Genomic DNA, 15482 nt, shown 5'->3' with positions numbered 1-15482 from the left:
AGCTCATTTTCTAGTTGAGAAAATGTATGGCCAGCATGTACTTGTAGAATTTGGATTTTAAGAAAACTTGTTCCACTCCTAAGTGATGAAATACAAAGGAAATCCTTAGCATGTATTTTATTTATTAACTTATTAGAGTTTTATTTTCTCTAATAAGGAGAAGGTTTTCTACCATATTCCTACCCATGAATTGGAATTGGAATCTATTAGAAGAAAACACTCCTGTTTGTGGGCCAAGCCAGCCCAGGGGAGCCTGAGCACTGGAATGAAATAATTGTCCCCATGCTGCCAGCAGTAGCCAGTCAGTTGAGAAGCTTTGTGTCCGGGTAGCCTGGCTGATGAGCACATGGAGCTGACGGTGACAGTATCAGGGACAAAACCCTCTTGGATTCTATACGCTGACCTATCTAACCTTGTCCTGAGTGTGCATGGATAATCACAATTCCAGAGGGGTGAGTGATGGGATTTGAGGAGTGGGACACACCTTTCATTAATCCTGAAGGGGAAAAAATCCATTTCAAGCTTGCTCAGCTGGAAAGGAATCTTTGCCTTCTGTTTTCTGCTTCATTTTGCCAGTGCTCACGTGGCCTTTCCCCACTTCTAAGGTATTATAATTTTGTAGAGTGTTTACCCACCAACATTACATCCTGAGGGACCTTGGTAGCAGTGGACAATATGGATTTATCGTGGATGAATCTTCTGTTCAGTGTCAATATATTGGCACAAAAGGTGCACTTGGTGGTGAAATACAAGCAAAAAGGATTAAAAACTAGGAACAAATCATCACATGAATGTTGACAACACTGTCAACCCTTTAGAGTGTTCTGATACACATCCTTTTATTTTGTATCATTTATCCCCATCCCACGAAAGTCCTGTTCAGAAGCTAGAGCCAGTGTGATTCTCTTTGTAGAGACAGAGAAGTGAAATGATGTACCCATGGGCACTCAGCTGTGTTAGAAACAGTGTTCACAACCAGAGCTCTTGATAAACACTTTCCTGGTTATAATTTGTTGATGGCGGCAGGATTGTTTTTCTGTCTCCTGGATGAGCTCTCTATGTGTATGTGAATATATCGCATGGCTGGAGAACTGGGCAAATGGAGGTAGGGGCGTTTTGTGTGAGCTTGCGTGCCAGGCGTGGTGAGCACTGTTTTACAAACCGGATTTGTGCTCCTAGGGGTAAGTTGCCAGTTGAGGCCAAGCCCACAGAAAATTATTTCTAAATGAATACAATATGAAAAAGTTATTTTATTTCTAATTTTACATGTAACATTGTTCTTTGGTGAGTCTCGGATTACACTTGAATGCATGTCTATTAACCTGATATGAGATGCATGCATGATTTCATCTTGAATGCATTTGAATATAATAGCACTGGAAATGTAATTTGTATTTTCAAATTTTATAAAGCAAAATAAATAAATCTTGAGGGTGGTAGCCACATTGAGCATATTGCATTGATTTCTTTGGGTTTCTCTCAAACTAATTACCATCTTCCCCTTGCAAATCCAGGTCTTCTCACACAGGCAGGTCTGTCTGCTCTAGATTCTCCATACCTAAGTCATCCTCATTTCTTTCACCTCCAGGTAGTGGGTAGCATGGATGGGTCTGTGGGAAACGTTAACTTTCATCCTCAAGGGACACCAGTGTCCACTTCCTCTCTGTGTTCCTTCCTGTTATCAGTGATGACTGTCCAATTAAACTCTCTGTGATGATGAAAATGTTCTGGATCTGTTGGGTCCAGTATAGTAGCCACTAGCCTCATGTGGCTATTGAGCAGTTAATATGTGGCTAGTGCAACTTAGGCACTAAATTATTAATTTTATTTAATTTTGATTTAAATAGCTACATGTAGCTACTGGCCACCAATTTGGACAACATAGGACTGCAGCATGTGAGGTCAGCTGTTGGTCCCAATTCCAGTGCACTCATCACTGACATTCTACAAATGAAGTGCCATTGTGTTTTGGTGCTTGGATCATGCTCGACTCCGTCAGCTCTGAATATCCTGAAGTCTGATCCTCTCTTCAGCGATTTGACTGCCCTCCCCAGGCCTCCATCCATGGCTGTTGCATCCCTTATGTCTTCATTTCAATACCTTCACCACCTGTCACGTATCTGGTTTCTGATAAACATTGGACGAAGAGAGGGAGGGGAAAAGTAGGTAGGAAGGAAGTTAGAGAGTTGGGGAAAGAGGAAGACTGGAAGGAAGATATTTCATGGAAGCTCTGTGGTCTGTATTGCTGAGCTGAAAATCTGTACTCACGCATGCTTTAGAGTATTGAGGTATGTTACGGCAACAGTAACCTGACTAATTCAAAGCAAATTATGAGGTGTCAGTGCTCCAGATGCATGAATATTTCATATGAAAGGCTCTGGGGCTCTTTGGGATGACAATTCTCATAACGATGATTTTGCTGTTTTGTTGGTTTCCAAAGACCATCCTAGTATCTTAAGGTCATTGTCCTAGGAGGCTCACATGATATTGGCGTTCTAGGAAGGGTCCCCAGGGATACTTTTCTTCTGGGTCATTTCTGCTCCTGGGAGGTGAGTAAGGAACCACCAGATGCAGTCATGGAAAAGGGACTCTGTCTCCATCCTTGTGTTGAAAGTTCCTAGCAGGGAGCCGGGGAACCTTTATAATCAAATGGAAGTGAGGAGCACCGTGAACTCCAGGAGAAATATGTTGATGATTTTCTGAACTGTCTAAAAAATTTCAAACCCCAGGAATGGTGTTTTAATTTTCTGCATTCTCTTTGGGACTTGGGTTTCGCTAAAGCATTTTCAGTCCTTGTTTTTCTTATTAAATTAGCAGGATTGACTTGAATCAGAATATACCGTTATGGCTTGAAATGTTGAAAGAACAAAATAGACGGGCATGACAAATATCTCAGGTTCCATTTGGGATGTGTGGGGGATGGGAGAAGAGAGGAGGAGTTGTTGAAGTAATGATGATCTTTTTTCTGATAAAAGTTGAAAACAGGAAAAATAAAACTGGAACAAAACAAAGGAAAATAGCAAGAGGAAGCTAAATTTCTGTTTGTGGAAGCTTGTATTTGTTTTTCTGAATAGAATTAGCCATAGGAATGCCCTTAAGCATTTTTGTTTGTTTGTGGAGGGGATTTTTTATTCTGTTTTTTTGGTGTTTGCTTGTTTGTTTTTTACTTTAAATCAATTTGTACTTAAGAGATAATTAGCCAAATGCACCCAGTGGCTGTGGCTGCCTGACTCACCTCACTCGCCTGTCTCCCACTGTCCGGGCCATTTCCTAGTCCTTCCTGTTCAGGGCTTTCATTGTGGACCTTCTGAAATACAGATCTGAGGTCCTTTGACTTTTCTACTTCAATATCTTAAATGGCTCCTCAGACCCTAAAGCAGGTGTCAGCAGACTTTTTCTGTAAATGGCCAAGCAGTAAGTTATTTTAGGCTATGTGGGCCACTCAGCCTCTGTTGCAACTACTCAGCACTGCTGTTGTACCAGACAGTACGTAAACACATAAGGGTGCCTGTGTGCCAGTAAAACTTTATGGATAAAAAGAGGCTAAATTTGGCCCTTGGGCCAACTCTTGGCCTACAGGATACTCTTCAGGTGTGTTGGCCTGACATTCAAGACCATTTTCCATTTGACCTCAGCCTGCACAACCATCTCCCCCACTCACATTCTTTCAAGCCTCAGAAGACAGTATGGTCTTTGGAAAGGCTCCATCCTTTTGCCTGTGCTGTTTCTGCACTTGATTCTCATCTTTCCTCTGTTCTTACTTTTTCTATGAGTTAGATCTCCATGCTTTATCTTACACAAAGTTCTTACCGATTCCCCCAGGCCAAGTCTGCCCCATCCTCTGTGCTCCACAGTTCTCTGTTTAAGCCTCTGATGTTGCTTTTACCACGTGGCCACTCCCCACATAGACTCTGAGGGAGCATGTGGTCTCATTCCCCTTAGCACCCAGCTTAGAGCTTGGCATAGAAAGCGCCACTGAACAAATGGTCGTGAAATTGACCCACCAATGGGCTTGTGAATCTCTTAATCATAGAGAAGTATATTAACTTGTAGGTGAATGTACTACAAACCCGGAAGTGGGAAACCATGGGCCAGAGTTGCTGGAAGGGATGTGGGCAACAAAAAACACAGCCAGGGCAAAATGGAGCAGATCCATTATAATCAAGACTGTCTGGGAGTCCTTTGGCATCGACCTCATGGCCCAGACAGGGAGTGAGTGAGGAGTGAGGGAAGTAGTGTCTAGTTTAGGGCATCAGGACCAGGGAGAGGATGCAGCCTGCTGGAGGGAGATCAGAGAGAAGCAGCCTGCATGATTAATGGGATGGAGGGACTGACTCATGAAGCAAGATTAAAGCACTCTGAGGAGCTGGGATACAGACCGAAAGGGGCAGATGATAGCAGGCTGCAAGTATGTGAGATGGATAAACACCCAGGAGGGAGCAGCTAGCTTCATTAGAGAGGTGAAAACAGGGCCTCCATCAGAGAATGGGAAGGGTGCTCAGAAAGGGCATGGGTGACTGACAGGGGAACTCAGTAGACAATGGGTGGGCCAGGGGCAGCTCTGGGTTGCTGGGAATAGAAACACCATAGAAAGGTCACCGTGGGGTGACTCTCTCAGGGAACCCTCTGCTTTAATCCTGTTGTGTCTCGAAGCCTGCCGTGGCTGTTGACCTTGGCCTGAAGAGATACACACGGAGGAAGAGAGAAAACTCGTTTTCCTCCCTCCTCTTAGATACCAGTGACTGAATGTCACAACAGTTTTTAGGCCTTCTGCTCTGAGGTCAGCTTTCTCTCATCCCTCCCTGTGTTTGGTAGAACCAGAGATACTTGCCTCAAGCCCCTTCTTAAGTCCAGGTCAGGCTCTTACCTCTGCCTGCCGGTGGATCTGACTAAAAACCCAGCCAGCACTTTGGTTTACAGCTTCCTCAGTTGGTTCGTCTCCAATAGGGATATGGATCGTCAGGCATTTTGGAAGACAAGATTCATTTGAAACTGCAGTGAACAGCCTTCAGGCTTCAATATCAGCCTCCTTCAGGTATTCTCTGAAATTTTCTCCAGGGCTAGGAAGAGCAGTTTATGCTATAGTCTGACCAAATGGCCCATATCGTGGTAGGTCCTCCATAGCCAACTTGTTATCTACAGTAAGGCCTGTGGAGTAGCCTAGCTCAACCCCGGCTGCACATTCAGATCACCTGAGGTGCTTTTTAAACATACCCATGCCTAGGCTCCACTCCCAGAAATTCTGATTTAAATGGTCTTAGTGTGGAGGGGGAAGGCACCAGGCATCAGAATGTTTTTTTGAAGTCCCCCAGATGGTTCTAATGTGTTGAGAACTGCCACTGAAAAACCTTTATTCAGGTATGATTATAATTCACACTGATGTTTATCTATCTATGTATCCATCCATCCATCTAGTGACTATACTATCACCTGAACAGATTTTCTAAAAAAGCAATCATTTACCAGTGAGTCATCTATGTGCTTGGCACCTTGCTGGAGGCAGGGATCCAGTGGGGAGCAACAACATGTCCCTGTCGCTGGGGAGCTTGTGCTCCGGAAGATGGAAGACACTTTGGGTAAAGCGGGATGAACCCAGAGTGCTGAAATGGTGCATTTCAGAGTCTTCCATTCTGCATGTTACAGCCATGCTTAGCTCTAGTCTCACCCTAGAGTCTGACATTCCAAGTGCAAAGATAGAGGATGAGTCTCTCTAAGTGTACATATCCCAGTTAACTTTGACTCTCAGGTCTTGCTCCAACAATTTGTTTAGGAAATAGAAATGTACTTGGTACTTATAAGGGTAACAGCCCAAGACCTTCATAAATCTTCAAGTTCCAGAAGCCAGCAGAAGAACGTTTACCCAAGGTGGGAGTTGGTGGGGGGCATCTAACATGGTGGCCACATAAAAGTATATGGGTGAACTTGGTTTTTCTTTGTTGTTGTTTTTTTTTTTTTTTGGTAATTGTGTATCTCTTTTGATAGGTATTATTATGTAGATTGAAGTTACTGTAGGTATTTCAGCAAAAGAAAAAACATGTGGAAAGATAAATAACAATACTGGTGGTATAAGGATATGGCAAAAATTGGGGAAGTTGTGTGCAATGGACTGAAGTTTGCAAAACCGCCCAGGGCTAAATGGTGTCCCTTGGGGAGTGCAGTGTTTCCAGCACAGAGTCTCATTCTTTCTTTCCATCTCCTCTAAAGTTTTCTCACCATCTGACGAGCTTTTTTCCCTGACTTGAGTACTTTCGATAATGGTTTCAAGAGTTACTTTGTCTTGACTTCATAGAGAGAAATATTCTGAGCTTGTTCATTGCCTAGTTCTGAGGTTCCACCGAATTCTTCTTCCCAGAGTTTCAAATCACTTTCTTAACCTCTTCCATTTCTGCACATTTCTCTTACTAGAAGTAGCATCCACTGTTGCCTTAGGGAACTTTACACAGACAAGCAAAGAACTATATAATTCCACCAGAGTTGCTGGGGAGAGAAGATCACTGAGATGTGGATGCTGGGGGACAGTTCAACAAAGCCACATCATGGCCAAGTGACTTGCTTCCAACACCAGCCTCAGGACAAGTACTTTTCAAGTTTCATATCTCAAAAATATATGCAGAGTACACATTTTAGGCATGCAAGTTCATGCAATGATAATTGGGAACCCTGAAATGGGAACCCTGAAGAAACCGTGATCTTCTGAATATCCTTCTTATTTCCATTCCTGTTTTCAGCTGTGCTGGGGAGGGTGGTGACCACAAGTATATGAATTTTAGAAACACTCAAGTAACATCTCTCCAAAGAACCATCTGCACTGTGCTCAGTTTGTTCTGTCAAGAGTTCTATGAGTACAGGTAACCTTGAAAATTCCTTACCTGAAAGATAAAATGTTTTAGTTGTATGCTTCACTGTAAATTTAGTTTTTAAGTGTTCTTATCTGATATGCTTACATCAGCATCTTACCTTGACAGATAACTTTCAATGATAATCTTAAATAATTGTGTAAAGAGATCTCTAATGCCATGTTTTATTTATAATTTGTCCAAGCTGTAGGCATTCAGATGAAACTTGAATTTTTCCAAAGGAAGTTCTGGACTGCCAGCAGACAGGTAAGTTATAATCAGCATGTTGAAGCATTAGCGACACTGTTATTATACAGGTGTTCACATTTGAGTACCCGGAGCCTAAAAGTGCCAGATTTCCGATGAATATTTGTAAAATGAACTGCTGGGCTGCTCAGATTACCTTTCATTTCACTGCAAAGTAAAGGGCTGACAGCGTGTTAGACAACACATGCTGGGAAAGCAGGGAATTTGCTCCTGCAACAGTTGTAATTGTGAGATCAAACTAGTGACCTTCTAAAAGAGAAGTGTTTCTTCTAAGTATTGGGGACTTTTGCAGATTTTCATAGTGACTTTCTTTTAATCTTGTGGTGCCCAATTACTTATTTGTGAATCGCTTTTGAAGGCTTTTGCATAACTAGGTTAGACTAAGCATGCCTTCTTTGGCCAAGGGCTTCTCTGCCTTGGATAATCTGGGAACATTCTTCACTTGCACTATACATTCTGTACTAAGTAATCTCAGTGGTATTTGTTCAGTAATTCAGCAGAAATGGCAACACATAATTTGCCTCCATCTGTCCAATTCCAAATGTTGAAATGTTATATCATTTCTTAAATGAAGATACTTTAGGAAACTACGTACCAAGAACACAGACAGGAGTTTTAAAAAAAAGTCACTGGGGGTTAATTTAAAATTAAATGAATACATAATTATATTTCTTGTTACTCAAAGATTTGAGGTCTTAAAAAGACATCAATATTGAATGAAGCATAAATTAAAATGGACAACATAAATTAAAATGAAAAAGGGCCCTGTTACCCCAAAATTGTCTTTTTTTAAAAATAAATTTATTTATTTTTGGCTGCGTTGGGTCTTTGTTGCGCGAGCTTTCTCTAATTGCAGTGAGCGGGCTGGCTTCTCTTGTTGCGGAGCGTGGGCTCTAGGCACATGGACTTCAGTAGTTGTGGCACATGGGCTCAGCAGTTGTGGCTCACGGGCTCTAGAATGCAGGCTTGGTAGTTGTGGCACACGGGCTTAGTTGCTCCGGGGCATGTGGGATCTTCCTGGACCAGGGCTTGAACCCGTGTCCCCTGCATTGGCAGGCAGATTCTTAACCACTGTGCCACCAGGAAGTCCCCAAATTGTCTTTTATATTACTGTTTAGAGCTAGTACTCATCCTAGAGAGTACATTCCCTTTGGATGAAATTTGGATGAAATTTACATAACAGGCTAGGACTTTGATAGGCTGTCCTTGAGTAACTAAGTGGCAGTCATAGCAGACGCTGGTGTGTCCAAATGACACGTTTCCTTTTGTTTCCCCCTCACCCCACAGTGCGCCTCTCTGGATGGCAAATGCTCTATCAGCTGTGATGATGAGGTATGGTGGCCTCCTGGCCCTGTGTCTGCCCTAATCAAGTTGGGGGTGGCAGGGGCTGAGGCGGGTGGTGGTGGAGTGGCTGGATGACTAAGGGTGTTTTCTCACAGGGGGAATGTCTCACAGAGCCAGGTCTAACAGATTGCTCTGGACCAATCTCCAAAAACCCAAGGACATTTGCTTTGTTTCTTTCTTTTTCTTTCTTCTCCCAATCAGTTTATGAGAGCTGGAGAAATGTGATGTAAATGTCCCACGAACAGCACTACTGGGACTTTGGCATTTTATAAAAAACGATGCAAATTACTGCCATTTGAAACTCATATTACAACTCTCAAAGTTTTCTCCCCATATGGTACCTCTTTTCATCTTCTTAACTACCCAATGAAATGGATAGGAATATGTGACCCATTTTGCAGAGGGAGAAACTGAGGATCAGAGAAATAAAATGACTTGCTTAATTTCGTGTAATAAGCCAAAAATCTAAGAGTTGAAAACTCAGAATGTTGCATTCTAGCATAATGCTTCCCTCCTACAACTCCCTTTCCCTCCCTTCTTTCTTTCTCTTTATCTCTCTCCCTCTCCCTCAATCTTGGGAGGAGGAATTTGAATTCCACACATGAGCAATAGAAGAAAAAAGATTACCACTGTCCTAAGTCTGTCCATCAGATTTAAGTTTTTACAGCATCCAATCCCATGTATCTTCTGCCCCACATTTTGGATCAAGCAGGTGTGAAGTGGCCTTTCACTTTGGCTTAGGCGGCCTTCCTCTCTCTGAGTCAACCAAACCATTAGTCAATACATAAACTGGAACTTATAAATGATCACACATTCATATTCCTTCTGGTTACCACAGGAATTAAAGAAATCCTAACCAAACGTAATTCTAACTCAGAAAACATAGATTAGAAGTATATTTCCAAAAAGTAGGTGAAGCAAAGACAAGTAGAGAAATATAAAAGGGAGTCCAGGGTGAAGCTAAAGTACAAAATGCTCAGTCCCCGAAGATCTGGCTGCCAGTTTAAAAAAAACATAATTGCTATATGAGTTACTATCCAAAGAGTAAAAACTAATCAATCATCTTTTCAGCAAAACCCCAATTTTTCCTGACCATCAGATCAAAAATAATTTTCCTGTAGGAAAGAGTACCCTATGATGTTTTATGATCAACACCCTTTCAGTAAGTTTGAGGATGCCATTCATAGGATAGTCAAGTGGCTTCAAAGCTCTCCTCTGTCTTTGAGGCATTAATTGTCTTACTGGAGTGTTCAGCTCAAGACAACTCAGCTCAACAATAATATTGATTAATCAGTGTCACAAGGCCCTATGTTAAGCCCTTTACTTGTACAATTACTAATCCCTATTTGTGGTAAAGGAACTGAGGACAGTTGGTTGGTTAGTTGGGTGACTGGATGGATGGTTGGTTGGCTAGTGTGATTGATGGTGTTTTGGATAGTTGGGTTGTTTGATTGATTGGTTTCTAGTTGATTGGTTGGATGGATGGATGAATAGTTGGTTGAATAATTTGATGAATAAAGTTAGAGGCAGTGTTCCTACAACCCACACTGCCTCTGTGCATTCTCATGTATAGAAATAAGTGGAAATGGATTCCCACTTAGACTTCAAAACATACAATATATATTAGTTGTTCAGTAACTGATTTCACAGGTGGTCTAGCATAGTGGTTAAAGGTATAGGCTGTGGAGTTAGAATAGCTTCAAACTGTGACTCTGACAGTAATAAGCCTTGCCTTTGTTTCCTCAACTATACAATGGGGGTAGAAACACCTACCTCACAGAGTAATGATGAAGATGAATGAGATAATATATGAAAACTGTATAGCACAGCTCCTGGCAAATGGTAAGCACTCAGTAAACATTAGCTATCAAACAAAAACGTCTGCAGACGTGTTCTTCCCTTAGAGTAGTGGCTCACCTGAACCTAAAACCTCAGACGGCAACCACATATACACTTCAGGCAATGACAGTTTCCACTTGGGCATGCCTTCCTCACTACTAATGATCTCCTTTAGCAGCCATTGGGATGGACCCCCATTCAAATATCATTTTAAAAGTTCACACACTTTGAAAATTAAGCATGGAATTTGCTGGATTGCTGAACTTGATCTGATGCTCATTTTGCACTTTGAAACTATCATCCATTTCCCATTTTGACTCTAAATTTTGGCTTCAGGCAAGCAGTTGACATCGTTTTAAATGGAAAAGCCAGGCCCCTTTCCATCCTTTCAGCAGACTCTTTCCACGTGTCATTCCCCTTTCATAGCTTTTAATTAAGTCTTTGAGGCCATGTCCCTCCACTCCCCGAACTGCCCTCGAGTGATCAGGTCCCCATTAAAAACAGCTGTGGGGGCTCATTAAGTTCACATGCTTCTGGCTTCTCCTCTGTACTGAAGACCTGGCCCAACTCCCACAGACTTATCAGACATGCTTTGCCTTGGATCCACTCCAGCCCCTCTGTCTCTCCCAACAATGGCCTCCCTGGGCCTTGGCTAGAGTGCCCTGGGCCAGTGGGTGGAGTTGGTATGGCCAGATGTCTTCCTGGCTTGTAGATCCATCTTCACGGAGGGCCTGGCCATGGGCCTGACTGACGACTTTAAGGAGCTCCATTCCACCCAAGGCGAACGTTAACTTCAGAACCTAAGAGGCAGCCTCTCACACACTCACTCATTCCTTCAAGACACGTTTACTGAGCCCTCCTTACGTGCCTGGTACCTCCAACACCCGGGGAGTCAATGGGAAGCAGAGTCAGAAATAGCCCCTGTCCTCCAGGAGCTAACTGGTTAGCAGGGGAGATGAGCGCACACGCTTATCAGCTGACTTGCCTCCCCAGCCTCTTGCTATAAACTATGTAACAACTTCCCTTTCTGAGAAACTCAATTTGCAGCAGTAGGATACTTATAAAGAGGGCACGCAGTAGGTAACCAATAAACATCATATGCTGAATAGACACAAGCACAAGTCCTTCAGGTACTCACTATGCACCTTGCTCTGTGCTCAGCAGTTTGTACTCACTGGCCTACTTCATCTTCTCACCACTCCTCTGAAATAGTTGTTGCTGTCTCCATCATTCAGATAAGGAAACTGAGACTGGGAGTGTTAAAAGGCTTTGCTCAAGGTCACACTGATAGCAAGTGTCAAAGTCTCCGATTCTCAAGCTAGTATCTTAGCCTCAGGTAACACAGGTAACCTTCCAGGTAACACAGGCGTGGTGCTGTGTTTCTCACCCCCAAGTACACTTTCTCCCCAGCTTTCCTTTCTATCTGTGACTGCCCAATTCCCATGGCCTGGTTTGGGGCTCTAAACCTCAGATATCTACCTGACCTGCCTTTGTGGCCTGGAATAGGACTTCTCTGAGCAATACTGAGTCATCAAGTAGTTGAAGAAAGATACCTTTTTAAAAAAAGACAACTTCTCTCACCTACTCTGTCTTTGTCTCTGCATTTTTCAAACAACCTCATCTTTACATGTTTTGTCACAGGTGGCTGTGGAGTGGTTGCTTACAATATCTGTCAAAACTTAGAGCTCCTGGTTTCCCCAAGCCCTTCAGCCTGTCAGTCTACCCTTGGGACAGGGCTCTGGGCAGACTCCTTCTGAGAGATACAAAGTAGCATAGTATCTAATTTGGGGCAGAAGTAGCATAGTGAGGGAAAGCTGAGAAAATATCTCCTCTATTTACTTTTACTGGAGGAGGGAGTATGCAGAAGGTGATTGGCCATTTATTGTAAAGAGACAGAGAAAACAATTTATCAGACTGGAATCTGGCTAATTCTGTCCTGTTTCATAACCCAGTACCCTGCTCGCTTTACTCCAGTGGCCTTACTCCATTCCACCATACTTCCCGATAAGTTTAATCAAGGAAGGTCTGTTTATGAAGTCTTTACAGAGACTAAATATACCTAACATAGCAATATTGTCTATAATGAAAACTAAATGACACCTTTCAGATTAAGGGACCCAATTCTACATCAGTGACACAGCATCCTTGCTTCTGACCTGTGATTTTCTCAGTGATTTGTCAATCACAGTGTTGGCAATATCTGTTTCTTACAGATGCCTTCCCTCTGTGCCTTCCACACCAGAAGAGAGTAGGAGCAAAGGTGGATACCTGAGAAGTGAGTCTCCTAATGGCCAATCCAACCTTAATTCCACCCAGTGCTGGCCATTATAAGGAGCACAGAGGTCCTCATTTCCAAGAAATGAGGGTGGGGAAAGAAACAAACATTAATGGCAAATAATGAAACATTTCAGTGAAGCTTTGTCTCTAAATAAAGTGGAAATGGTGAAAATACATTTATTTTATTTAACAAATTTAAATTATAATTGCAGTCATACTCTAATTCTATAAACAAAGGACACATTTGGTTTGGGAGTAGGGAGTATAATATTTCTGATAAAATTATAAAAATCACAATGTAGAATCCTTCACTTTATATTTGATTTTCTCAGAGTGATCACAAGGAAGGTCAAATGTAGTGGAGTTTGATCAGTTTCCCCAGGAGCTTCTCTTAGTCCCTTGCTTTTGAAATCATTCTCTTCAGAAGCATCTTTCATGTTATCTGTGGTGACGTTTTCTTTCTTCATGTGTTACCTCTGACAGATACTAGTGTGCCAATGGCTTCCTGTGTGATTGGAGCTGATCTCCAATATCACTTTCATGGACTTCATGAAATATTGCCTCTTTCCGAAGATTTCAGTTGATTTTATAATCTATTTGCTTTGTACTGTCTAATATTTACAACATTAGATGAACAGAGATTGACCAAAGATATAGGTCTAATAGCAGCAATACCAGTTGGCTAGGGATGTTTGAGTAGGCACTCACTTTATAATTAGGGATAGAGGGTGAGTTATGATGACTTTGGATCTCTATGCAATTGCAAGGATTTGGAGAGTCAGTATTTTAATATGGAGGCCACTTCTGTGCTCAACATGTATGACTGAAAGGAGGTTAACCTCCCTTTGCATCAGGGTCTATATCTGCAAAATGACAATCAGGATACTCAAATAAACAAGGGTATAGATTTGTCTGATATGACCCAATTAACTTAAAATTAAGCTTTACTCTGCATGTAGCTCGTGGCTGCCATATTGGACAGCAGAACTCTATGAGTGCTTTCATAGTGCTGTGTCCTAAAAAAGGAGAATGTTTGTCAAGACTACCACCAGGGACAAAGTAGTCTTCTTGCAGCTAAGAGCTTCTTTTAATAGCAAGAGTGTGACCAAGTCATTCATCTGGCCCCTTGGGATAACCAAGAGAAACGCTTGCTCACCAAAGCAGCCGACTCATTTCTAAAACATGCTAGCAGGGCTTTTAATTTTCTGCCGATTCTCCACCATTGCCTACTAATAAAGGATGCATCTTTCTGACCAACTTACTGCTGTACTTTTGTGCCTCACTAAAATCGACTACACAGATAGGTAAATGTCCCAGAAAACACCAGCCCTGCAGTGGTCTGGAGCTAGGGGAATTTAGCTCAGGGTAAAGATATGTTACAAATTAAATGTTGCAGTCGGTATGTAAAGCTGCAATAAATAGAAACTGAGTTACATCAAGGACGGAATTAAACCTTAAATTTAAACTCCACAGCACTGTAATTAAGACTTAGCCTGTAGCAAATCATTCACTTGAGATTAAAGTAGCATGGGGGAAGCAGAGGTTTGGGCTTACCTTGCTACAATTTATAAATCTGAGCTACCAAAAGCTAACAGCCCTGCCCCCAAATCCAACTCCCAATTAAAAACACAGTTTGAAAACCTTTAGGAGGCCTGAGGGGACCCTTTAACAGAAGTTCTGCCCCTTCCCTCCTGCCTAAGTCTATGAACAAATTAAAAAATATTACCTGGTCCCCTGATGGTCTTCTGAGCTGACACGGTGTTTTCATTAATACATCATTAAAGTAATGGCATTGTGCTGGCGTTTTGCTTTCAAAACAGGCTGTACTTCAACCACCATGAATACAGGCTCGGGGGCCTCTGGACACTTTGTTCCTGGGAAATATTATTCAGGTCATAAAAATTTTTGAAAAGGAAGATAAACTGTAATGCATAACTTTAAAATGTATATTCTTTTTATCCTAATCGGGGATGTTCAAGGCTTGCTTCGTGTTTTATTTTTGTTAATTAGTTTTGAAGAGTAAGTGCTGGGGTTAGCTTAACCATAGCCTTAACTCCTAGAGCCAGCAGGCATTTCCAGTTCTCCCAAAACAGCCTAAAATAGGTGTCTCTCAGGTTGGAAGTACGTCATTTCGTGTAAAAGCAGTCTGAGAACCCAAAGTTGAAACTGTGGTGTTTTTATTTTCTAGACTGTGAACTGTTACCTCATAGACAATAATGGATTTATTCTGGTGTCTGAAGACTACACACAAGTGAGTGAGAAATTTCTACCTACTCAGAGTAAGGATCCCAGACTGTGCTTGGGTCTGGGGGAACAAATTATGGTGTTGAAACTTTGAGACATGATCTGTATTTAAGAGGTAATAGCAGGAGATTATAAAACCTTATTTCCATCCCTTTAAGAATGTCACAGCCTACTTCTCAGCAGGCCCCAAAGAGATTTTACCTCCGGAGAGGAGAGGTGGGGAGGGGTGCAGAGCCCAGGGTCTGCTCCCTCACTCATAAAATGTTCAATTTATAGAACTCTTTGCCTTGACATGGAGGTGCCTGAAAGAGTTTGGGCAGTTTTAAGGAGGTTTCCTCCTTTTAATATTTTATCTTTATATATATGTAATTTATATATACACACAAATATATGTATGTATTTATGTATGCCAATGTAATTATTCTTTATGGCTTTCTTTCTGGTTTTGAGTTTTTAAAAATTAGTTATCTGAGCTCAAGGATTAACTTGGGTTCTCAACACAGGGGGACAAGAATCCACATATAGAGGAAGAATGTTTTTCATTTAATTGAGCTGTGTGCAGTACAGGGGCAGGAGGGAGAGATGGAAAGAAACCAAGCTAGGGCGCTCAGCAAAGAAAGCTCCACTGATATTTGGAAATCAAAATAAGAGTTAAAATCAATAGCATTGTAATAG

General features: G+C 42.0%; 1 protein-coding gene across 5 annotated transcripts in view; it reads left to right on the top strand.

The window, feature by feature from the left end:
• CACNA2D3 (calcium voltage-gated channel auxiliary subunit alpha2delta 3) overlaps nucleotides 1–15482 on the top strand; it is a 784865-nt gene that overhangs the window by 694404 nt on the left and 74979 nt on the right. For all 5 annotated transcript variants that reach the window (XM_060307837.1, XM_060307836.1, XM_060307834.1 and 2 more), the window contains 3 exons: nucleotides 7042–7103; nucleotides 8391–8435; nucleotides 14752–14814. In XM_060307837.1, coding sequence (XP_060163820.1) covers nucleotides 7042–7103; nucleotides 8391–8435; nucleotides 14752–14814 — 170 coding nt within the window. The remainder of the gene's footprint in view (nucleotides 1–7041; nucleotides 7104–8390; nucleotides 8436–14751; nucleotides 14815–15482) is intronic.

Source organism: Globicephala melas, chromosome 11 (genome assembly GCF_963455315.2).
Source record: "Globicephala melas chromosome 11, mGloMel1.2, whole genome shotgun sequence".
Classification (NCBI taxonomy): Eukaryota; Metazoa; Chordata; class Mammalia; order Artiodactyla; family Delphinidae; genus Globicephala; species Globicephala melas.
The sequence above is the reverse complement of the archived record's forward strand: the minus strand, read 5'-3'. Positions and strand labels throughout refer to the sequence as shown.